The following is a 27,328-nucleotide window of genomic DNA, read 5'->3' as shown; positions in this document are numbered from 1 at the left end:
TTTTTAAAACAATATGAAATTATGATCAGTTGACTTTAAAAATATTCTGATTTTTAAAGCAAATATATACAGTTTAATTTTTATACTCTTAATTAGTAATAAAAATACTATTAAAGGAAGAATAAACTAAGTAATATATATATATTCTTGCTTTAAAATATTTAGGAAATTTTGAAACATGAAAATAATGAGAGCAAATTTGATAGTAATTACATACCAAAGCAACTCCTCCAGCAAAATTCTTATCACATATTTTTGCAGGATGTGTGGCTCCTATAAAAGTAGGACTTTTCTGGAAGCTAAAAAAAATAACAATTTTCCTCATAATTACATTTCAGTGGTATTATTAATGATAATCAGATCAGACACAAGAATGTAGAGATAATAGGTAGTAAAAGTTTACTAGCCAAGAGACATCAAAAAATTGTATCACTCATAATTAACCTCCTTTAGTTATTTCAAAACTTTTATGTAATTTTACTTCTTTCAGGTAATTTTATGTCATTTGATAAAAGATTTTAAGTCTTACCTCACATTAGCTACTTGAGGACAAAGAGGTTAACCTACATTTTCTTCCCATCCCATGGTGTCTACCAAATTTACAGAACTCAGTATACATTAATTAAATGCTTGTTTTTCATAATTAACATATAAAACCATTTTGGGTTATTTCTTTATACAAATATGAAATACTATACTCACGCAAATAAGTATGCAGTATGATGAGGTTGGGAGAGAAATTCGGTTTTCCATTCTAAAAATTTATATAATATATGATTAGGATGTCTTGTAGTAGAAATTTTGTTTTTGTTTGACCAAATCTCTATGGAAGATATTCTAACAGTCAGTTTTAACTGGGTAAGCATCTAAATGGAGAAAATAAATAAAATTTTAAAAATAAATTTGAACATTATATTAAATTTTTGTAAAGGTATATTTAAGACATTTAATTCAATATTTTTAAAAAAATTTTTTAATTCAATATTTTGAATGTGGAAACTCCTCAACAGCACAGCAAAATACTATATATATCAATACATATTACCTATACTCTTACAGAATATATTTAAAAAGTAGTTTTAAAATACTTACAGTGTTAACAAAGCCAATGATCTGAATAACCTTCTGTGTTACAATTTTTACATCAGAGCCCATGTAATCAAACTGAAAAAGATAAATTATTATTAAAAAATAGTGGATACCATTAATATACCACACAGCCTTTATATCTATAATATGCTATATACTAAACTAGCCAGAGGGCTACATTCCAACTGAAATCCAGGAAATGTATATTTACATTTGTATGTGTAAATGTATAAATAATAATTTATTTAAATAAATTAATTAAATGTATAACTTTATCTATATGAGATAAATAAAAATATTTGATAACATTTAAAATATTTAAATGTTTAATGCACTTGTAGCATTATTTATAAAAATTGAATCATAAATTTTTTAAATGTTATTTCAAAATATACTTATTTCTAAAATAATACATATAATCACAAACCAAAAAATATATGCATAAAGAGGGAAAAATCTTTAATAAAAGGTTCACTGTTGAAGTGATCATGGATACTGTGTTAGGTTACATCCTCTGATATCACCACGTTAACTCATGTTACTCATGCTTCTTAATTCCAATAAGCTCTTTCTATTTCTAACTGCTTAAAAATGCCAGGACAATATTAAAAAACAATGGTGATATCAGGAATGTGAGCTTTGCTCCTGAGTTTTCACTGGAAAATCTCAAATATTTCACCATTAAGTGGTGTTCAGTTTAAGATGAGTATTCTAGATCATGTTGAGAAACACCTACTTATAAATCTTCCTACTTATAAAACTTTTGTTAAAAATGAAGTTGAATTTTTATCCAAAGCCTTTTTGAAGCATACCCAAAATGATAATGACTTTTGTCTTTTGACCTACTGATGGAATACATTTCATTAATACTTTACTTAATATTAAACCATCATTATACTGTTTGATCAAAACATTATATTCTATTAATATACTATCAAAATTAATATAATATTTTGTTTAGAAGTTTGTAGATTTCAGAACGATGGGCCTGTTGGTCATATGTGCATGCATGCATCCTTTGTCATAACTGAGCAAATGAGTGTTGCTTACTAAATATTAAAGCACTACCTAAAATTAAGTTGCTTGTTTTTTCTACATCCTAGAATTGTATTAGCTTATGAATTATATCTTCCTGAAACATTTTTTAAAACTCTCCTTTAAAACTATCTATACTTAACACTGACAACTGACCCATTCAAATTCTTTTTATTTCCAGTTTTTTGAAATATAATTGACATATAAGATTGCGTTAACTTTAAAGTGTACAATGAGATGATTTCATTTAAATTCTTATCTCCAATGGAGAAATCATGAAATTTGCATTTGTTTGTTTGTTTTAATCTCCCCCAAGGACACAGTTACACCATCTTAACCCTTTTCACACCATAACTTGTTTTCTTCCTTTTTGCTTAATTACACTTTCTACCTACTTATTTGCCTTTTCAACAGTTTGTGAATTTACTTATCCATTTTAATGTTTCCGTTTATCATCAACTTAACAAATACCAAGTATTTTTCCTTATTTTTCTAATATCAACTTATTTGAAGAATATGAATTTCCTCTCTGCTTAGTTTTTATACTATCCTCTGCAACAGGTATTATCTGTATTTACCAATATTCAGTTCTCTTCTAACTCAGGAACCCTTCTTTTAAAGGTAGGCATGGGCAGGTGATTCACTTTGGCCAATGCAATGAGGGCAAAAGTGATGCATGCCATTCCTGAGAAGTATTTCCTTATTGTAGCTCACGTCTCTCTGGTCTGCACTTCTATCGGTTTGGCAATTGGAAAAGAAACTATCAATCTAGAAGTGCCAAAAAATCTAAGCATTCTCTAGTGCTGAGCCAACACATGGAAGACTGCTGCCCTGGAGAGTCAGCCAGGAGCATGGTTGGCATTGACTGAATCAATGAAACTTAAACTGTGTTTAGCCACTAAGATTTGGGGAGTGTTTCTTATGAGAGCATAACCTAGCCTCTTCTGATTAATACACATCCACCTAATTTTTAAAACACTATATACAATTCATTAATTTCTAAATAGCTAAAGACTATAGTTTTCCTTTTCTGCCTTGAAAAATTACTCATAATTGTATTTAATTTTTTAATTTTATTATTTTTGCCTTATCTCTTTTTATTCTTTTTTTTAATATACTGTGATAAAGCTCTGGCAAAATGTTTTTTTTTAATAAATTTATTTATTTTCTTTTTGGCTGCGTTGGGTCTTTGCTGCTGTGCATGGGCTTTCTCTGGTTGCGGCGAGCAGGGGCTACTCTTTGTTGCGGTGTGTGGGCTTCTCATTGCAGTGGCCTCTCTTGTTGTGGAGCACAGGCTCTAGGTGCACGGGCTTCAGTAGTTGTGGCACGTGGGCTCAGTAGTTGTGGCTTGCAGGCTCTAGAGCGCAGGCTTGGTAGTTGTGGCACACGTGCTTAGTTGCTCTGCGGTATGTGGGATCTTCCCGGGTCAGGGCTCAAACCCATGTCCCCTGCATTGGCAGGTGGATTCTTAACCACTGCGCCACTAGGGAAGCCCCTGGCAAATTGGTTTCTGCTTTTACAAAACTATTGGTGTTTTCCTTGTGACCTATAGATGACTACATTTGCATGTATTTTCTATATATATCTATAGACATTTGAATGTATGTGGTACCCATTCATAAGATACAAAGGTCAATAAGTGTTTAGTAAAACAAGCTGATAAATAATTTGATCTTTATATGTTAACACTTATTTTCTATCTGTTAAAGGCTAACAGAAATGATTGAATGTACTCCAGTATAGTTTTGGTTTCTGTTAAATTCTTCTGATCACTTCCAAAGGTTTTCTTTTTATACTTTCAACATAATTCACTTAGCACTAAATGCTTATTATTAGAAATTCATCTTTAACTTGAACTGTAACATTCAATATAAAATACTTCTTTAATTCTTCTATCTACATTTTTTTTACCCTGAACTTTACCTATTAGTAATATCATCCTGATTTTCTTTTTTGTTTTGTTTTGTTTTTTTTGCGGTATGCGGGCCTCTCACTGTTGTGGCCCCTCCCGTTGTGGAGCACAGGCTCCAGACGCGCAGGCTCAGCGGCCATGGCTCACGGGCCCAGCCACTCCGCGGCATGTGGGATCTTCCCGGACCAGGGCACGAACCCGCGTCCCCTGCATCGGCAGGCGGACTCTCAACCACTGTGCCACCAGGGAAGCCCCTGATTTTCTTTTTTTATGGTAAATCTTGCACATTTTTGCTGGTCTTTTAAGAAATGTTTTATACCTAACAGTGTCATTTTATGTTAAGCTGTGTCATAAATGTCATCTAATTTGAGATCCTTTGCACATTTTAATGGGAATATTTAATCCATTCCATTATTGTAATCAATGAAGCTGACTTACAGTTTTCTATTTTTCCTATTCATGTCTTCATGGTATTTCCTTTTGATTTTTGCTATGTTATAAGAGAATATTTGGAGTGGGGAGGTTCTATATTTCAAGGTTATATCTTCAGGATTTTATATTCAAAGATGTTTAAACATTGTGCAACAAGTTTCTCCATTTTTATCAACTGGACTCACCTATATAAAAAGGCCTTAACCCCTTATGAGGTGAAAATCAAAAATTTTGAGGATTCATCAGGGTTCAACTCTTTTTTCCAAAATGCATATTAACTCTTACTAGGACGAGGCTGAATATGGTTATATAAATAAGGCACTACTACATCCTGCCAACTGACTGAATGCATACACTGCCTTTCTCTTTCTTTCTGACTTAGTGATAAAGTTGGTATATATAATTGTTTTGAAGTGTGTGTTTTTTAGTGCTACCCAACTCTTAAATTTTTAGATCAAATTTATTGAGGTATAATATATATACAATTAAGTTCCCCCATTTTAAGGATTCATTAATTTTGAAAAATAGCACTTACTTTATATTCTGAAAAAATTCAACCTTCAGAAAATATAAAATTCAAAGACATGGAAAACCACCAAACCAAAATGCCAGACAGAAATACAAGAAAAAAGAAACAATGGAGATACAGAGCAGCCAGAAAACAAAAGCAGCATTATGAAGACCTCATTTATCAATAATCTCCCTAAATGTAAATGGACTGAATTTACCAACCAAAAGACACAGAGTGGCTGAATGGATTAAGAAACAAGACCCAATAATATGCTGCTTCCAGAAGATACATCTTAGCTCTGAAGACAAACACAGGCTCAAAGTGAAGGGATGGAAGAGGACACTCCAATGGCAGCCAAAAGAAAATGAGTGTAGCCATACACATAACAGACAAAATAGACTTCAAGCCAAAAAGAGTAACAAGAGACAAAAATGGACAGTATATAATGATAAAAGGAACAATTCATCAAGAACACATAACAGTTATTTAATATGTATGTACCAAACATAGGAGAACCAAAATATATAAAGCAATTATTAACAGACCTAAAGGAAACAGTGGCCTTAAATGAAACATTAGACAAGATGGATTTGATAGATTTGTACAGAACATTCCATCTAAATGCATCAGAATACACATTCTTCTCAAGTGCACATGGAACTTTCTCAAGGACAGACCATATGTTGAGAAACAAAACAAGTCTCAATAAATGTAAGAAAATTAAAATCATATCAAGCATCTATCCCAACCACAATGTTATGAAACAAGAAATCAACTACAAGAAGAAAGCTCTGAAAATCACAAATGTGTGTAGACTAAACACCATTCTTTGAACAACTATTGGATCAAAGAAAAAATCAAAGGAGAAGTCAAAAATTACCTGAAGACAAATGAAAATGCCACATATCAAAATCTGTGGGATGCGGTACTAAAAGGAAAGTTTATATCAACACCAGATTACCTCAATTAAGAAAAATCTCAAAGAACCAACCTAACGCATATCTAAAGTAACTAGAAAAAGAAGAAAAAGTGAAGCAAAAAGTCAGTAGACAAAAAAGGAATTAATAAAGATCAGAGCAAAAATAAATGAAAGAGACTAATAAAACAATAGAGAAGATAGATGAAACTAAGAGCTGGTTCTTGGAAAAAAAGAAAAACCTTTAGCTAGACTAAGAAAAAAGAGAGAAACTCAGAGAAAATCAGAAACAAAAGAAGAGAAGTTACAACAGATACCTTAGAAATACAAGGATTATGAGAGAATACAATGAACTGCTATATGCCAAGAACTTTAACAACATACAAGTGGATAAATTCTCAGAATTATACAACATTTCAAGACTGAACCATGAAGAAACAGAAAATCTGAATAAACTAATCACTAGTAAGGAGATTGAATCAGTAACTTTAAAAATCTCCCAAAAAACAAAAGTCCATGGTGAAATGGCCACATAGGTGAATTCTACCAGTCAAAGAAGCTTTAGTATCAATCTTTTCAAACTGTTCCCAAAAAATTAAGGAGGAAGAAATGCTTCTTAACTTATTTTACAAGGCCAACCTTACCCTTTTACCAAAATTAGAGAAGTACAACACACAAAAAAGTACATTAAAGCCTAATATCTCTGATGAACATAGATGCAAAAATCCTCAACAAAACATTAGTAAACCAAATACAACAATACGTTAAAAGGATCATACACCATGATTAAGTGAGATTTATTCCAGGGACACAAAAATGGTTCAACATCCAGAAATCAATTAGCATGATACACCACATTAACAAACTGAAGAATAAAAACCATATGATCATTTCGATAGATGCAGAAAAAGCTTCTGACAACATTTAACATCCGTATGATAAAAACTATCAGTAAAATGTATATAATAAAGGCCGTATATGACAAACCCACAGCAAACACTATATTCAATGCTGAAGAATAGAATGCTATCCCTCCAGGATCGAGAACAAGACAAAGATGCCCACTATCACACTCTTATTCAACACAGTTTGCGGAAGAGCAATCAGGCAAGGAAAAGAAATAAAAGGCATCCAAATCAGAAAGAAGAAGTAAAACTGACCTATTTGCAGATGGCATAATTTTACATATAGAAAATCTGAAAGACCCCACCAAAACCTGTTATAACTATTCAATAAAGTTGCAAGGTACACAATCATTATACAGGAATCTATAGTCTTTCTATGCAGTAACAATGAACTAGCAGAAAGAGAAATTAAGAAAACAGCCACATTTACTTACTTAAAAAAAAGAGAAGATACAGATTTGAAAGGCTCCCATGGCCCTCATGGAGTATGATGGATGGATGAGTCCAGCAGTCTCAATGAGTTACTCATCAGGAAAAGGAAGCCTCTCCTCCCAGATCCTTGTGTGCACTGGGACTGAGAGAAAAAGCGGTGACTTCATAAGAGCCTGAGCAAGACCTACCTGCTGGTCTTGGAGCATTTCCTGGGGAGGTGGGGGATGGCTCTGGCTCACTTCAGTGACATGGACACTGGTGAGAGAGGTACCTGGGAGTACTCATTGGGGTGAGCTCTCCTGGAAGCGGCCATTTGACAGCAAGACCTGGCCCCACCCAATGGCCTGTAGGCTCAAGTGCTGGGATGCCTCAGGCCCAACAACCAACAGAGCAGAAACACAGCCCACCCATCAGCAAACAGGCTTCCTAAAGTAGTGTTGAGCCCAAAGCTGCTCTAAACACCCCTTGACATGTCCATGCCCACCAGAGGGAAAAGACCCAGCTCCACACACCTGCAGGCAGGAACCAGGCCCTCCCACAAGGAAGCCTGCACAAGCCTCTTAGAACAGCCTCACCCACCAGGGAGTAGACCCCAGAAGGAAGCGGAACTACAATCCTGTAGGCTCTGGAACAGAGACCACAAACACATAAAGTCAGACAAAATGGGATGGCAGAGGAATATGTTCCAGACAAAGGAACAAGATAAAACCCCAGAAAAACAACTAAGTGAAGTGGAGATAGGCAATCTACCTGAAAAAATAATTCAGAGTAATGATAGTAAAGATGATACAAGATTTCAAAAAAGAATGGAGGCACAGAATGAGAAGATACAAGAAATGTTTAAGAAAGATCAAGAAGATCTAAAGAAGAGAGTTGAACAATACAATAATTGAAAAGAAAAATACACTAGAAGGAATCAATAGCAAGATAAAAGACGCAGAAGAACAGATAAGTGAGCTGGAAGACAGAATGGTGGAAATCACTGCCACAAAACAGAATAAAGAAAAAAAGAATGAAAAGAAATGAGGACAGTCTAAGAGACCTCTGGGACAACATTAAACAAACCAGCATTCGCATTATAGGGGTCCCAGAAGGAGAAAAGAGAGAAAGGTCCTGAGAAAATATTCAAAGAGATAAGAGCCAAAAACTTCCCTAATATGGAAAAGAAGTCACCCAAGTCCAGGAAGGGCAGAGTGTCCCATACAGGACAAAACCAAGGAGGAACATGCTGAGACACATATTAATCAAACTGACAAAAATTAAAGACAAAGAGAAAATCTTAAAAGCAGCAAAGGAAAAGCAACAAAAAACATACAAAGGAATCACCATAAAATTATCAACTGATTTTTCAGCAGAAACTCTGCAGGCCAGAAGGGCATAGCACAATGTATTTAAAGTGATGAAAGGGAAAAACCTATAACCAAGAATACTCTACCCAGCAAGGCTCTCATTCAGACTTGACAGAGAAATCAACAGCTTTACAGACAAGCAAAAGAATTCAGCACCACCAAACCAGTTTTACAACAAATGCTAAAGGAAAAACTCTAGGCGGAAAAGAAAAGGCAACAACTAGAAAAAAGAAAACAAATGGGAAAGCTCACCTGTAAAGGCAAACATGTAGCATAGTCAAGATATCATCCACACAAAAATATGATATCCAAACAAGCAATCATGAGAAGAGGAGAATACAAATTCAGGATATTGGAAATGCATTTGAAATTAAGTCAACCAACTTAAAACAAACTTTTATATATATAGACCACTGTATCAAAACCTCATGGAAACCATAAACCAAAAAACTACATTAGATATACACACAAAAAATAAAAAGGAATCCAAACACAACACTAAACATAGTCATCAAATCACAAGAAAAGAGAACAAAACAGAAAAGGAAGAAAAACAGCTTACAAAAAAATCCAAAACAATTTTTAAAATGGCAATAAAAACATACATATTGGTAATTATCTTAAATGTAAATGAATTAAATGCTCCAACCAAAAGACATAGACTGGCTGAACAGATACAAAAACAAGACCCATGTATATGTTGTTTACAAGAGACTCACTTCAGATCTAGAAACCTGTACAGAATGAAAGTGAGGGGATGGAGAAAGGTATTCCGTGCAGATGGAAATCAAAAGGAAGCTGCAATAGCAATACTCATATCAGACAAAATAGACTTTAAAATAAAGACTGTTACAGGAGACAAAGAGGGACACTACATAATGATCAAGGGATCAATCCAAGAGAAAGATATAACAATTGTACATATATATATATGTGCACACAACACAGGAGCACCTCAATATATAAGGCAAATGTTAAAAGATATAAAAGGAGAAATTGATAGTAACACAATAATAGTGGGGGACTTTAACACCCCAGTTACATCAATGGAGAGATCATCCAGACACAAAAATAAATGAGGAAACACAGCCCTTAAGTGACACATTAGATCAGATGGACTTAATTGATATCTATACAGTGTTCCATCGAAAAGCAGCAAATACACATTCTTCTCAAGTGCACATGGAACATTCTTGAGGACAGGTCACATCTTGGGCCATAAGGCAAGCCTCAGTAAATTTAAGAAAACTGAAATCATATCAAACATCTTTTCTGAATACAACACTATGAGATTAGAAATCAACTACAAGAAAAAAACTGCAAAAACCACAAACACGTGGAGGCTAAACAATATGTTACTAGACAACCAATGGTTCGTTGAAGAAATCAAAGATGAAATCAAAAAATACCTAGAGACAAATGAAAACGAAAACACGATGATCCAAAACCTATGGGACAGAGCAAAAGCAGTTCTAAGAGACATATTTATAGCAATACTATTTTACCTCAGGGAACAAGAAAAATCTCAAATAAACAACCTAACTTTATACCTAAAGCAACTAGAGAAAGAAGAACAAACAAAACCCAAAGTTAATAGGAGGAAAGAAATCACAAAGATCAAGGCAGAAATAAATGAAATAGAAACAAAGAAAACAATAAAAGATCAATGAAATTAAAAGCTGGTTCTTTGAAAAGATAAACAAAATTGATAAAGCTTTAGCCATACTCATGAGGAAAAAAAGGAGAGGGCTCAAATCAATAAAATTAGAAATGAAAAAGGAGAAGTTACAAATGACAACACAGAAATACAAAGGATCATAACAGACTACCAAAAGAAAGTATATATCACTATAATGGACAAGGTACCACCTTCTAAGACTGAAGCAGGAAGAAATAGAAAACATGAACAGACCAATCACAAGTACCGAAATTGAAACTGTAATTTAAAAACTCCCAACAGACAAAAGTCCAGGACTAGATGGCTTCACAGGAGAATTCTATCAAACATTTAGAGAAGAGTTAACACCTATCCTTCTGAAAATATTCCCAAAAAATTGCAAAGGGATGAACACTCTGAAACTCATTCCATGAGGCCATCATCACCAAAATCAGACAAAGATACCACAAAAAAAGAAAATTACAGGCCAATATCACTGATGAACATAGATGCAAAAATCCTCAACAAAACACTAGCAAACCAAATCCAACAATACATTAAAAAGATCATACACCATGGTCAAGTGGGATTTATCTCGGGGATGTAAGGATTCTTCAATATCCACAAATCAATGTTATACACCACATCAACAAAGTGAAAATAAAAAACATATGATCATCTCAATAGAGGCAGAGAAAGCTTTTGACAAAATTCAACACCCATTTATGATCAAAAACCCTCCAGAAAGTGGGCATAGAGGGAACATACCTCAACATAATAAAGGCCATATATGACAGATCCACAGCAAACACAATTCTCAACAGTGAAAAACTGAAAGCATTTCCTTTAAGACCAGGAACAAGGCAAGGATGTCCACTCTTGCCATTTATATTCAACATAGTTGCTAGCCACGGGAATCAGAGAAGAAAAAGAAACGAAAAGGAATCATAACTGGAAAAGAAGAAGTAAAACTGTCACTGTTTCCAGATGACATGATACTATACATAGAATATCCTAATGATGCTAACAGAATACTAATACAGCTCATCAATGAATGTGGTAAAGTTGCAGGATAAAAAACTAATACACAGAAATCTACTGCATTTCCATACACTAACAACAAAAGATCAGAAAGAGAAGCTAAGGAAACAATCCCATTTACCATCTCATTAAAAAGAAAATACCTAGGTATAAAACTACCTAAAAAGGCAAAAGACCTGTAGTCTGAAAACTATAAGATGCTGAAGAAAGAAATCAAAGATGACACAAACAGATGGAATCATATACCATGTTCTTGGATTGGAAGAATCAATATTGTCAAAATGACTATACTACCCAAGGCAACCTACATATTTAATGCAATCCCTATCAAATTACCAATGGCATTTTCGGCATATCTAGAACAAAAAATCTTAAAATGTGTATGGAAACACAAAAAACCCTGAATAGTCAAATCAATACTGAGAAACAAAAATGGGGCTACAGGAATCAGGCACCCTGACTTCATACTATGCTACAAAGCTATACTAATCAAAAGAGTATGGTACTGGCACAAAAATAGAAACATTGATCAATGGAACAGGATAGAAAGCCCAGAAATAAACCCACACACCTATGGTCAATTAATTTACAACAAAGAAGGCAAGAATACACAACGGAGAAAAGACAGCCTCTTCAATAAGTGGTGCTGGGAAACGTGGACAGCCACGTGTAAAAGAATGAAATAAGAACACTCTCTAACACCATACAGCAAAATAAACTCAAAATGGATTAAAGATCTAAAATGTAAGAGGAAAACACAGGCAGAACACTCTTTGACATAAATGGCAGCAAGATCTTTTTTGATCCACTTCCTAGAGTAATGAAAATAAAAACAAAAATAAACAACTGGGACCTAATTAAACTTAAAAGCTTTTGTGTAGCAAAGGAAACTATCAACAAAATGAAGACAGCCCACAGAATGGGAGGAAATTTTTGCAAATGATGTGACCGACAAGAGATTAATCTCCAAAATATACAAACACTTCACACAGCTCAATATCAAAACAATAAACAACACAATCAAAAATGGGCAGAAGATCTAAATAGACATTTCCCCAAAGAAGACATACAGATGGCCAAAAGGTACATGAAAAGATGGTCAACATCGCTAATTATTAGAGAAATGTAAATCAAAACTACAATGAGGTATCACCTCACACCGGTCAGAATGGCCATCATCAAAAGGTCTACAAACAATAAATGCTGAAGAGGGTGTAGAGAAAAGGGAACCCTCCTACATCGCTGGTGGGAATGTAAATTGGTGCAGCCACTATGGAGAACATATGGAGGTTCCTTAAAAAACTAAAAAGAGAGCTAACGTATGATCCAGCAATCCCACTCCTGGGCGTATATATCCAGAGAAAACCATAATTCAAAAAGATACATGCACCACAATGTTCACTGCAGCACTATTTACAATTGTCAAGACATGGAAGCAACCTAAATGTCCATCAACAGATAAATGGATAGAGATGATGTGGTACATATATACAATGCAATATTACTCAGCCATAAAAAGAATGAAATAATGCCCTTTGCAGCAACATGGATAGATGAAGAAATTGTTATTCTAAGTGAAGTCAGACAGAGAAACACAAATATATGATAACACACATATGTGGAATCTAAAAAAAATGGTACCAATGAACTTATTTAGAAAACAGAACCAGAATCATAGACTTAGAAAACAAACTTATGGTTACCAAAAGGGAAAGGTAGGGAGGGATAAATTAGGAGTTTGGAATTAACATACACACACTACTATATATAAAGTAGATAATCAACAAGGACCTACTGTATAGCACAGGGAGTTATATTCAGTATCTTGTAATAACCTATATAGGAAAAGAATCTGGAAACGAACAGATATATGTATATGTATAACTGAATCACTTGGCTGTACACCTGAAAACTAACACAACATTGTAAATTAACTATACTTCAGTATAAAATAAAAAAAAAATTTAAACAGAAGATACAAATAACTAAAATTAGAAATGAAATGAGGACATTACAACTGATACCACAAAAATAAAAAGGATTATAAGAGACTACTATGAATAATTATATGCTAACTAATTGGATAATATAAAAAACATAAATTCCTAGAAATCTAACCTACCAAGACTGAAATATACAAAAATATTAAAGATATTACTAGATCAATAATGAGTAAGTAATGAAAATGAATCAGTAATCAAAAACCACATAATAAAGTAAAATCCTGGACCAGGTAGATTCACTAAAAAATTCTATCAAACATTTAAAAAAGAAAGATCCCAAAGAAATATTTACACATTCATGTTCCTTGCATCATTATTCACAATAGCCAAAAGGTGAAGAAACTTAAAGGTCCATTAACAGGTGACTGGATAAAGAAAATATTTTATAGGTACACAGTGGGATATTATGCAGCCTTAAAAAAGAAGGGCATGCTGTCACATGCTACAACATGGATAAAACTTTAGGACATTATGCTAAGAAAACATAATACTCTGTACTCCTTCATTAGAAAACAATTCAAGAAATAGGTGATTTCACACTGGTGGGCTATTTCAAGGAAAGGCACTAGGAGAACTTCTTTTGCAAGCTCCCTACTGGGCTTCACAAAGGTCGCAGTTAATCCTCATACCTGCCACTGGTAACCACATAGCAACGTATGTTTTGTTTAAAAGAAGTTGTTCAGGGGCTTCCCTGGTGGCACAGTGGTTGAGAGTCGGCCTGCTGATGCAGGGGACACGGGTTCGTGCCCCGGTCTGGGAGGATCCCGCATGCCACGGAGTGGCTGGGCCCGTGAGCCATGGCCGCTGAGCCTGTGCATCCGGCGCCTGTGCTCCGTGACAGGAGAGGCCACGGCAGTGAGAGGCCCGCGAACCGCAAAAAAAAAAAAAAAAAAAATTGTTGAAACCTTTTAAACTGTATTTCTATGCCTTTGAAATCTTAGTAAAGAACATTTTCTGTGTGAGGAAAAACAGGTGGTTAAAAAGTAATCCTGTAAAACGAAAAAAAAAAAGAGAAGAGAAAAGAAAGAAGACTACAAAGGTTTTAAGATACTGTATCAATAAAAGGCCACCAGATTAGATAAAAAGGGTCTGAGATTGATAAAAGTCCAAAAACATCTCTGGGCTACCAACCAAATAAATAAATGGTTATTGGTTTAGGCCACTAAATTTTGGAGTGGTATGCTACACAGTAAGAGATAACTTACACTTATCTTAAAGTCTACTTTGATATTAATCTAGCTAAACAGGATTTTAGAATATTTTTATGGTATATTTTTTATAATCTTTTACTTTCATGACATATTTTTGACGTCAGTTGTAAGCAGAGCGAGTATGTACGTGTGTGTGTCTTACATCACACTCTGTCTTTGCTTTTAATTAAACTTTATCTTTGGATTTTAACTGCTGTACTTAGTTCCTCTGCATCTAATATAATTACTTACATATCTGAGTTGAAATATTTTATCTTAATTAGCTTTTAATTTGTTCCACATTTATGAAACAAAAGTTTAATGTACGTTTTTCTTTCCCTTTATTGCTTTCCTTTTGTTGATTATGCTTAAAATTCTGCTTTCCTACTTCTAATTGCCTTGTAATTTTGTAAGAATGTGATTTTAGTGTATGTGTTGACTTTGTACTGGGTCAGCTTAGCCACACTAAAAAACCTATCAACTCTTTAATGAGTCATACACTTCAATTTTTGTCACCTCTGCCAAGAGTTAGCTCAGCTTCCCTGCCTCATATTCACCTCTTCAGAACCAATGACTTCCTTATGGGAAAAAATATCTTTATTTTATAACTTATATCTTAAAATTTTAATATCTCAAAATTTTGTGGGTCTAATCTATGAGTTTTTGTTTTGCTAACCCTTGTACATGGTGGCTAAGTCTCTTATGGATTTTGAGCTCATATATGGCTGATATGAATCTGCAGGAATCCTGCTTGAAGTTGCATTCCTCCAGAGAGAAATAGTACTTGCTTCCATCAGCTGCCCTCAGATCTACCAACCTGGGACAAATGTAGCCTCATAGCTTAGAATCTACTAATTGCCCATGCTGTATAAATTCAAAACCCAAACCTATACAAGACCTGAAGTACAGTCATGCATCCTCAATATGAGAATTTTGTTCATTTTCTGTCATTTCATTTACCTTGAACTTAGGAGAACAAAACATAACTTGTTTCCCTAGAACTTAGCTAGAACAAAACATATAACTTGCTTTCTCCCTTTGCTTAGAAGCAGTGGCATATTTGTTTTGTAGACTACCCTTCCAATTAGGCTGAGGCAATTAGATATTATTGTATGTAGGGGTAGGGTTTGGAGGAGTTCTAATCTGTGCTTCCATTGAGGATGTAGTCCTTTTGAAAACAAGAAAAATAGCTGGCAAGCTTCAGAAAATGATAGTTCACTTTACAAAAGCAGTCAGAGAGCCCAGAATACAAAATAAATGAATTAACAAAAACTTGGTGTATTCATAATTTTTAAGCATTCATTGCAAAAGCAAAATAAACTTTTATCAAAAAATGGTTTTAAAATTTTTATTATATCCTTGAAATCAGATTAAAGACGGTTGTTAAATCATTTAAAAATAACAATGCAAAAAAAAGAACCTACCAGATTTTTATCCACAACAATATACATATCAAGATATTGGGGAAATAACTTGAAATAGCCAGGTGTCTGAAAAACATACAACATGAGTCTTGAGAAATTTCCAAAAATTTGCCTTCTATTGAAATTATGTTCAGAGATAAACTGAGAGACGAGTTGATACTGATTAAATATTAAGGTGATTTTCAACTACAAAATTTATGTACTATTCAGAAAATTCCAGTCCAAAGCATGCTGTGATTAATAAGAATTTTCAATGAGACTCCAAGCTATACAAGAACCCAGGTATATTTCGATTTTTGCAGTAGCTGAAATTAGAAATATTAAGTTTCCTTTCCTTAGCCTTGTGATAATTTTTCATAGTAATCTTCCATGTGCGCAGATTTTCTGCCACCAATTATTAGAAACTACTTTTGACAAACAATGTAGTTTAGAAAAATGTTACTAAAGTTTACAATCATAGGCAGTTCACTAGAGCCAGGAAAGTTATTTATGGCAGCTTACAGGTCTTTGTGGAGGAAGAATTCATCAGTTTGCTTTACATGTACCTTATGTAAGCCACTGATATTATTCATTTCTGAATTCTCACATTAACAAAAACTCATTTAGAAATCTAGATCACATATTATTTTCACCTAAATTACCAGAATAATTGAGGAAAAGGAATAATTTACATTAATTATCCAAATGCCCACACAAGAAAATTAGTTTTTTGCTTTATTTAATCTTATATTCACATATGTTTCCAAGGTTAATTACCTAAGTTTTTGCTAAACTTTTATCTAATAACAAGCATAACAAAGAACTTAATTTCTTTCTCCATCCATTTGAAAAGTCATGTAGAGCCATCATGAAAAAGTAAAACAAATTTAAAATTTGCATATCACCAAATTTTGCTCTGAAAGTATTTTTCATTTCATAAAATTATACTGAAAAATTTAAAATTAAACAGTCCACACTTACTTCTGAACTTTTTCTGACTTGATACTGTGAGCTATCATAGATATAAGTGTCATTTTCCCATAACAGAGGAATATTAGTTATATCATTTTTTTCTTCATGAATCATGTGCATGAATCCTGATACACCTTCCATTGGTTCAATTCCATATGAGATGTTTTTAAACTGCAATATTCCCCTGAATGTTAAAATAATCAAAACAAATCTGATATGATTCTACTGAAACTATGAGAAATGTTGATGTTGGCCAAAAATTTTTTTACATTTAAAGTCACTTTATTTTTCTAATTATCTCTTTATTCTTTGAGGTGTTGCTCCAGAACTGGACCAGTAATAACACAGGATATGAATGGCTTTTTATTACAAATATTCTAATAAAAGTATTTTGATTATCTTAAAGAAAGAAGGTCAGTGGCACGCATCCATGTGCTAAAGGGGTTAAGACCTCTACCTAGGGTGTTGATTTTCTAAGCCAACCTTTAGGAGCCATAGACACTCTTTTCCTTGGTCTTAGGTCCCTTTCTTCTCTTTGAAATCTCTACCTCTCCTCTGACACTTCACGTCTTAAATCATTTATCTGTGTGGCTGAGTTAAAGGTGCTATGCGCCTAAGAATGACTATGAGCAGAGCCAAAGTACCTGTCAGACTCAGGCATTCCACACTGTCAACCATTCTAGGAAATTAAGACACGAGTTAAAACATAAGGAATTTGGGAAAACTAGATTAGTATGGAGAGACCCAATCAGCACCTCCCACACTCAAGATTGCTCAAAGCCTCAAGCAGCATATCCTGTTAGAATCAACAAGTAGCCTCCCATCTGGAATGGATGCTGCCAGGGTGACACACTTTATTTTATCAGTAATTCTGGTTCACGCCTTTGGGAATTGAAATAACAAAGGTGACTGTAAAACTAGAAAAGATACATAAAGGATCAACTTATAGACTAGCAAGATCTAGTACTGGCAAATGGAATGCCTTTAAACAGGCTACAACCTGAGTCCTGAACAAATGTTGAGTGATACAAGAGAATTTGGAAAACCTGCAACATATCCATGATAATTGCAATCCATCTGAAAAAAATACACAGAGAAAAACAAATGGATAAGTTCTTTTTGAAATGGACATCCCAGATATCTCACTTATACTTTTTACTTTCACTACCTTAGTACTTTAATATGAGTGGCCATTACCCAATGAAGTTGTGCCAGGTAGAAATAAGAACTAGTCCACTTATTCGATTTCAGTGAATGTGTAAAATAATATTCTAAACTTTCATAATATTTGTATTTTTAAAGAAAATCCAGAATAAGAAATCTGTAACAAAATACCTAAGTCTTACCTGAGCTAACAAAGGCTGAAAATGTTGGGTGTCATCTTTGTCATAAGAATAAACAACAGAAGCTGAAGATAAAAATGATCTAGGAAGAAATCCCCAAAACATGGTCAAATTGTGAACAGAAGACATAGAAAAATTATTCTTCATAATACAAATTTTCCTTTTGAGGGAGAAATTTAAAGTAGTGCATTATCTTGGCATATCCTATTGCCCCAATGCTTGTCATTTACAATAAATTAGGGGCAGAGGGAGGCATTTTAATTATAGTGACACATAATACTAAAATGCATGATAATGAACGGCCTAAATTGCTAGAAATATCAAATAGCGAAATAACATAGGTCTCAATTTCCAACAAAGAACTTTCAATTCTCTGTCATTATTGCTCATTAATTCCAGATTTTAAACTTGAATCTCAAAATTAAAATGTAGGGTTAGGACAGAATTTTGAAAGATTTTTTAGCATCACTACAAATTCATATTCACTAAGCTTAACTAAGTACCAATTCTTCCCAATAACCTGGGTCTGAATTTTCTTTCATTCCCCTCAGTAATTATTCAGAAACTTGACACCGCTCCTGTCAATCATCTCAATAACTTCCATGTCACCTCATCAGATCACCTGTACCCATCCTCACTCCTTGTATTTATTCCCAGAGAATGACTACTTCTTTTGCTCAAAGCAAACACTTGTGCTATGCATCCTATTCTGCGCCATGTATTGAAGATACATACTTTATTGGTACTTAATTTCAAACTCTTCCTCTCTACTGGTTTTTATCTTAACACTATTGAAAAGTTTATTGTCAAGTCATTATCATCCTAAATAACTCTCCCTTGGCCCTGTGTCCTCCTCTAGCTATTCCCTACATATTTTCAATTCTCAACAGATTTTACCAAAAGAGTGGTCTACACACAGTTTCTTTGCTTTGTCAATTCTTACTCACCCTGAACTGCTCTGGAAAAGATTCATAACCACCAGAATGTCAAATCCAAGAGACAGTTTTAAAATTATCATTGCACTGGACTTCTAGCATTATTTTGAAAACTGTGACCACTCACTCTAATCACTTAATTTACATCACACATCACTCTTCTGCTTCTCTTCCTACCTCCCTGACCCTTCTAGCTTGATCTCTTTCGGTAGAACCGAAAAGAGAAATATTGGTCTTTCCCAAGATTCCGTCTTTAGCCACAGTATATTTGTAAGCACTCTGTAAGCTCTCATTTAAAAAAAATTACACCAAACTATTGATTACTGCTAAATCTATATCCCTATTGCCAATCTCTCCTTAGAGATTCAAATTTCTACATTCATATACCTAAGGGAAAAAAAACCCCACTTGAATATCTTATAAGCAATGCAAACCAAACTCACCCCTTCCTCACATAAATATCTCCTTCATTAATATCCCTCATTTTATTACACTATAACCTACCAATTTTCTTAAGCAACAACTAAATTATCCAAGATTCCTCACTGTTTCCCAATCATTCTACCAAATCTATCCTCAAGGTTTACTGAATTTTTCTTTCCAGCGCTATGATCATTGTTCAAGCCACTATCATCACTCACCCAAACTATTATATAATCATACAATTAGACACCTTACCTCCACTTTTACCCCCTCAGAAACAGCCTATAAAGACTCAACGGACCTATATAAGTACATGCTTAAAAACATTTTGGCTTCTAATACCCTTATCATGGCATTCTAGATCTTCTACAGTCCGGCTCCTGCCTACTTTTCCAAAATGTTTTACTTCTATCCTCAATAAACATGTCCTTCAGTCATTCACACTACTTTTTGCACACCACAAAAATCCAGTCTGTCTCACACCTGCACATGATTTCCTTGAAACAGAATGTCCCCCAACACTACCTCACTTCTTCACAGAGCTAACTATCTTCGCTCAAGTCATCTCTTTCCAAAAAGCCTTCTCTGATTTCCAAAGAATACTATCTACACATTTATCTTAATAATGCATTATAAAACAGTTCTCCATTTCTCTATTGATGTGTTTGAATATATCTTTCTATATTATAAATTATTTACCTGTGCCCATGTTTTATTGCCTTTTGTATGCCTATGACTTTACCCAATAACTGATATACAATAGGTATCAAATGTACATATGTATCAAATATACATTTGAATTGAAATAATCCTATTTGTAATTATTTTTAAAAATCAAGAAACCAAAAAATTAAAATTTGAAAAGATAAAATACTTACTGCTTTTTGAGATGGATAAAATATGGTTTTCCTTCTATTGTAATGATATAAGCAACCTGTATATGAGCATCCAAAAAAATTTCAATAACACGTGTAAATAATATATGCAAAAAATGTTTTCTTCAAGTTATGCTCTTAAAACTGACAAAATTAGGAACAATATATAACTATCATATGTGCTTCCCTTCCCATGTGGATGTTGGAATCTTCAGGATTCTGAATTGAATTGCCTCCTATTCACCGTTACTCACATATCTGAGGGACAAGCTTGCTGATAATTACCTTTTGGCTTAGACACACACCACCAATTCACCATGCCCAAGGCAAATGCCAAGATGCCCACCTCACTTGAGAGAAACCTTTGCTTGCTTACTCCCAGACCTCCTGGGAAGTAAATTTTCCTGCTCATTGGAAGAGACACTCCTAAAAGATAGAACTACAAGAAACCTACTACATCTCTAGCAAGGTAACACAATAAGTACCATTGCACTTTGTTTATCGAATGCAAACAATGAAATTCCTCTGGAATAGAAGGTAGGAGAGGATAGAGGAAGGGCAGAGACACGTCTAGAGAACCCTCTAGAAGATAACAGAAAATATAAGATTCATTAAATTATTTATTTGGTTAATTTAAAAAACTTATTTTAGCAAGAGAAGTAGCCATTTAAAAGTTTTCAGTTCTTTAACTTTCTATTAGAAAAGAGCAAGATTCATTGCAGCAGATAAATGTTCTGAGAAGAATCATTTGAATGGCACTCTACAAAGTCTAAGTGGACTCTTGAGGGGACCTGAAAATTGCACCCTCTAAAAATGCCTTCTTATTAAATAAATATGATGAAAAAATAAAGGAGAATATGATAGCACCAATAAAGTTTTAAATCCACATGTCTTACAAAGCAAAACAACAACAAAACTAGGATGCAATTAACAAGAAATGTACAAAACTGACAGGAGAGAAAAACTCAAAAAAGACATCATCCAGAGCTTCTACAACTTTTCATACACAGCATCCAACTGTTTGGAATTGTGTCCCCCTCCATCCAAATTTACATGTGAATTCCTAACCTCAGTCCCTCAGAATGTGACCTTATTCAGAGACAGGGCCTTAACAGAGGTAATCAAGTTCAGGAGAGGTCATTAGTGTGGGCCCTAATCCAATGTGAGCAGTATCCTTGTAAAAAAAAGTAAATCTGGACACAGACATACACAACAGGAGAATCCCACATGAAGATTCATACGAAGACATCTATCTATAAGCTAACAATAGAGGCCTGGAGCAGAACCACCCCTCAAAGTCCCTAAAAGAACCAACCCTGCGAACACCTTGATCTTGGACTTCTAGCCTCCAAAACTATGAGACAGTAAGTTTCTGTTGTTTAAGCCACATTGTTCATGTTTCTTTGTTATGGAAGCTCTAGTAAATGAATACACCATTTTTTCCATTAAAAAATTACAACAAATGCTAAAGAACAAGATCAAATTTTTAAAAATACAAATAAAAAATAGAGAATAATAAAGCCACAGTAATATCTATAAAATAACCATGATTAAAATGAGAAGATGGAGAATTTCAGTAGAAGTATAGAATCTTTAATAAAGGAATTAAAATCAGAAAGACATTTCTGATTTTATAGAAGAAAAAATCAATATCTATTATTAAAAATTCAATGAAAGGGTATAAGAGAATATTAGACATAGCAGGGGATAAGATTGGTGACAGGAATATAGGTCAGTAGAAAATATCCAGATTGCAACACAGAGAGAAAAATATGAAAAAGAAAACAAGAGAAATGTGACCAATGAAAAATGTCTAACACTCATGTAATTATAGTCCAAAAAAATATGATAAAGATAAGACTAGGAAAGAAATGACATTTTAAAAATTCATGGCTGATATTTTCAAAGCTTATGAAAGGTATCAACCCACAGGCTCAAAATATTCTATTATTCCAAATCAGGATGAACACAAAGAAAGTAAACCTAGGCATGTCATGCTCAAACATTTAAAACAAAAGACAAAGAGAACATACTCAAAAATCAGTAAGAGAAAAATGACCCATTACTTTCAAAATAATTCTTAATAAATTATGTGTGGATGGATCTAGAGACTGTCATATAGAGTGAAGTTAAGTCAGAAAGAGAAAAACAAATTTTGTATATTAATGCATATATGTGGAATCTAGAAAAATGGTACAGATGAACCAGTTTGCAAGGCAGAAATAGAGACAGATGTAGAGAACATACGTATGGACACCAAGGGGGGAAAGTGGCGGGGGGCGGGTGGTGGTGGGATGAACTGGGAGACTGGGATTGACATATATATACCAATATATATAAAATGGATAACTAATAAGAACCTCCTGTATACAAAATAAATTAAATTTAAAAAATAAATAAATAATGTGTAACTCTACGACTGAAACAATGGACACCAGAAGGCAATGGAATGACACCTTTAAAGTTTTGAAAGAAAAGTAGGAGTACGTATACTAACTTATATTAAGACTTCTAATAAAGCTACGGTAATTAAGGCAGTGGAATATGGGTCAAAATAGGAAGAACAGTCCAATGGCACAGATGATAAAAGGGTCAAGCCAACAAGAAGATATAACAATTGTAAATGTATATGCACTCAGCACAGGAGCACCTAAATGCATAAAGCAAATACTAACAAACACAAAAGGAAGAATTGAGAGTAACACAATAACAGTAAGGTTTTTAACACTCCACTTACATCAGCGGACAAATAATACAGACACAAAATTAATAAGGAAACACTGGCCTTAAATGACACATTACAAAATGCACTTCAGAGATACTTACAGAACATTATATCCAAAAGCAAAAGAATACACGCTCTTTTCAAATGCACTTGAAACATTCTCCAGAATAGATCACATACGCTAAAAACAAGTCTCAGTGAATTTGAGAAAATTGAAATCACATCAAGCATTTCTTTTCCCAACCACAGAGGTATGAGACTAGAAATCAAAACTAGAAAAAAACTGCAAAAAACACAAACACGTAGAGTCTGAACAATATGCTACTAAACAACTGATGTGTCACTGCGGAAATCAAATAGGAAATCAAAAAATACCTGGAGACAAATGAAAATGGAAACAAAGTGATCCAAATTCTATGGAATGCAGCAAAAGCAGTTCTAAGAGGGAAGTTTCTAGTGATACAAGCCTATCTCAGGAAACAAAATCTCAAATAAGCAACCTAACCTTACACCTAAAGGAACTACAAAAAGAAGAACAAACAAAACTCAAAGTTAGTATGAGGAAAGATAATGAAAAGATCAGAGCAGAAATAGATGACATAGAGACTTTAAAAAAAAAATGAAACTAAGAGCTGGTGCTTTGAAAAGATAAATAAAATCAATAAAACTTTAGCCACACTCATCAAGAAAAATGAGGGCCCATATAAAATCAGAAATAAAAAGGAAGTTATAACAAACACACCAGAGCTACAAAAAATCATGAGAGTACTGTGAACAATTATGCACCAATAAAATGGACAATCCAGAAGAAATGGATAAATTCTTATAAATGTACAATCTACCAAGACTAAATCAAGAAGAAATACAAAATATGAACAGAATTGTAATGAACTGAATCAGTAATTTAAATAAACTCCCAACATACAAAAGTCCAGGACCAGATAGCTTCACAGATGAATCCTACCAAACATTAAAAGAAGAGTTAACACTTGTCCTTCTCAAACTATTCCCAAAAATTAAAGAGGAAGGAACACTCCCTAACTTATTCTATGAAGCCAACATCAGCCTGATACCAAAACCAGACAAAGACATCACACACACAAAAAAATTATAGGATAACATCACTGATGAACATAGAGGCAAAAATCCTCAATAAAATATGAGCAAACCAAATTAAACAATATATTCAAAGGACCATACACCATGATCAAATTGGATTTATGTCAAAGACACAAGGATATTTCAATATCTACAAATCAAATATTGTGATACACCACATCAACAAATTCAAGAGTAAAAATCATATGATCATCTCAATAGATGCAGAAAAAGCTTTTGACAAAACTCAACATCATTTATGATACCTCAACATAATAAAGTCCATATCGGACAAGCCCACAGCTAACATACTCAATGGTGAAAAACTGAAAGCTTTTCCTCTAAGACTAGGAAAAAAACAAGGATCCTCACTCTCATCACTTTTATTCAACATAGTACTGGAAAGCCTAGCCAGAGTAATCAGACAAAAAATAAATAAAAGAAAATCAAATTGAAATGCTAGAACTGCAACAGTCAATGTTTCATACAACATGATACTATATATAGAATATCGTCAAGAGGCCACCAAAAAACTATTAGAACTAATAAATGAATTCAGTAAAGTTGCAGGATACAAAACTGATACACAGAAATCTGTTGCATTCTATACACTGACAATAAACTATCAGAAATAAAAATTAAGAAAACAATCCAATTTACAATTGCATCAAAAAGAATAAAATACCTAGGAATAAATCTAACCAAGGAGGTAAAAGACCTGTACTCAGAAAACCATAAGACACTGATGAGAGAAATTGAAGATGACACAAACAGATGGAAGGATACACTGTGTTCATGGATTCCAGGAATTAATATTGTTAAAATGACCATACTACCCAAGGCAATCTACAGATTCAGTGCAATCCCTATCAAACTACCAATGGCATGTGGCTAGAAGAGCCATACTCAAATAACTAGCTTCTGCAAGTTAGCAAATCAATGACAGCCCAAAGTTTCTGAAAGTCAGCCAATCAGTGACAGCCACAGCTTCTAGATAGGAGTAAGTGCCTCTCTCCTCTGACACTGCACTGATGAGGATTCTGAAAGTGAGAAGGCCAGCAAGTACTCTTCCTGTACTAACTGCACTAACACAGCTGAAAGCCTGACAGCACCTAAACACTCTCACTTCAGAAAGCCCATGGCTCCCTGACACCAGGCTTCCCAAAACCTTACATAACATTAACTCTGGCTTTCTTCAGAAAGACTGTGTTTACAACTGGCCCTTACAGGCAAATTGGAAGTTCCCCATTTTTTAAAATAACATATCAAGTTCAGTTTATAGTTTGTTCACAGGTTCACAATCTTTTCAACAGTTCAGCTCATTTATGATTAGTTATGAGTTTGAACATGTGAGTTTCACTGACACAGCTGCAAGATTTTCAAATTCAATATTTTCAATTCTTTTTGAAATGTTTTGGAACTACTACCTATATTTTTATATGTGTATATTTAAACCCCAAAATGTCAAAAGGCAAGTGCAAATTTTGTAATGAATTTGCTAACAGTAGAAACTCCTCAACTGAGGAAAAAGTCCTTTTGAAGCTCTTTGTGCAGTTTGCAATTGTTCACTAAACATCAAAAATGGTGGAAAGTCAAATATAAACCAGCACATACTAATAGCTAGGCAAAAAAAATAAATGGTTTCCTCCTACAGTACCAAAGAAGGTCATATAACAAATTTGGGGGATTAAGAAAAATTCAGAGGAAGAAGATGTAAGACTTGTAGCAGGCACTGTACTGGTTTTCCACTCTGTGTATCAGCAGTCTTTCTGCCCAAACGTCTAGCTGAATGCACAACTACCAGAAATACCTTTTGATTCCAAAATTGCAAGCAAATTTTCAAGTGCCAAGTTAAAATCCACTGCCACTATCAAAGAAGTAACACCAGCTGGCCCTATGTTTAACACCTGTGGACCCTCATCCTGTAAATATCTATCTAAATGGGTCCATTTTACCCAAGATGATTTAAAATTACACTGGCCAAAATGAAGAACTTTTGACATTCCCAAATTAGTTTATCTCCACATGCAATTGGGAAAAAAAAAAAGTGTAACAACTAGGCAAAATGAGTGGGAAGCTTATTTAATTGGTATCTAGAGCCTCTAAACACAACACGGAGAAAATTGTTCCCCTCCAAGCTATGGCTGAAAAGCTGACCCAGACTGTCTCTTAACTTGAAAAATCAGCTCATCTTTCTCACTTTCACTCACTGATCACTTTCAGCTCTTCCCTGACTAACTGAAAGTTGAGGTAAGTAGCTGCGGGCAAATCCGCAGGCCTAGGACTTGGGGCGGGGCCCAGAAAACTCAGTAATCAAGATAAGTACTATTTCAATGCAATACTTTAAACAATCAAAATTAATGCAAAACTTCCGTGATGGAAAAAAATATCAATACCTTCAAGGAAGACAGGATCTGACCTGGTCTAACCTCATTCAGCCTCATCCTAATCCCAGTTCTTTGCCACTCCCTTAAATTCTGCACCTGAGTCAAGCACTTTGCTTGCCTTTCCCTAGTGCTGGCCCCGGTGGATCCTCCTTAGAATCCTTCATCCTCAACAGAAACACACACACACAGGGTCACACACACAAATACACATCAAAATGCTCCTCCCTGTGAACCTGGCCTGAGTGGTCAGCTGTGCCTCCAAGAGCTGGAGCCCACCTTCAGCTACTACGGTCTTGATATTAAAAGCAACTTAACACAATTTAAGAAATAAAAATATTTTTTCCCAATTACATTAGTTTCTGGATGTTTTATTGCCTCGGATGTTGAAATCTTTTCAGGAACTGTGGTCTGCAGAAAGGTTTTATGAGGATCTAAAACAAAAAATAAGCAGTTACTGTGATACTTGTAATCTTGCATTATTCATTTCTAAACTCAATTCATTTGTTTCTCTATATTACCAAGTTTTTCTTATAATCTATGCATCTACTTTTCCTTTCTGCTGTCCTTCGGTCATTCTTACCGATAAATTTCTTAAGCCTTGTCAAATCTTAACTTTTTATTCACTACACACACACACACACACACACACACACACACACAAAGTCAGACTGCTGTAGGTAGAAAAAGGCCACACC

The 27,328-nt window shown here is 34.2% G+C and overlaps 1 protein-coding gene across 3 annotated transcripts in view; it reads right to left on the bottom strand.

The window, feature by feature from the left end:
- The window catches only part of LOC115840615 (disintegrin and metalloproteinase domain-containing protein 5-like), a 132,001-nt gene extending 110,983 nt beyond the window's left edge, over positions 1-21,018 (bottom strand). For 2 of the 3 annotated variants that reach the window (XM_030833848.2, XM_060291482.1), the window contains exons 1-7: positions 18,194-19,001; positions 17,848-17,924; positions 16,857-17,031; positions 15,897-15,962; positions 1,093-1,164; positions 703-866; positions 218-299 (exon numbers count right to left, since the gene is read on the bottom strand). In XM_030833848.2, coding sequence (XP_030689708.2) covers positions 218-299; positions 703-866; positions 1,093-1,164; positions 15,897-15,962; positions 16,857-17,031; positions 17,848-17,924; positions 18,194-18,337 — 780 coding nt within the window. In that variant the 5' untranslated portion in view covers positions 18,338-19,001. Of the gene's footprint in view, positions 1-217; positions 300-702; positions 867-1,092; positions 1,165-15,896; positions 15,963-16,856; positions 17,032-17,847; positions 17,925-18,193; positions 19,002-20,426 lie in introns of those variants that run through there. The other variant, XM_070044614.1, reaches the window with a different exon arrangement.
- Between the last annotated feature and the right edge of the window lie 6,310 nt (positions 21,019-27,328).

This window comes from Globicephala melas, chromosome 21 (assembly GCF_963455315.2).
Source record: "Globicephala melas chromosome 21, mGloMel1.2, whole genome shotgun sequence".
In the NCBI taxonomy this organism is placed as follows: domain Eukaryota; kingdom Metazoa; phylum Chordata; class Mammalia; order Artiodactyla; family Delphinidae; genus Globicephala; species Globicephala melas.
This window is presented reverse-complemented; position numbering and strand designations above follow the sequence as displayed.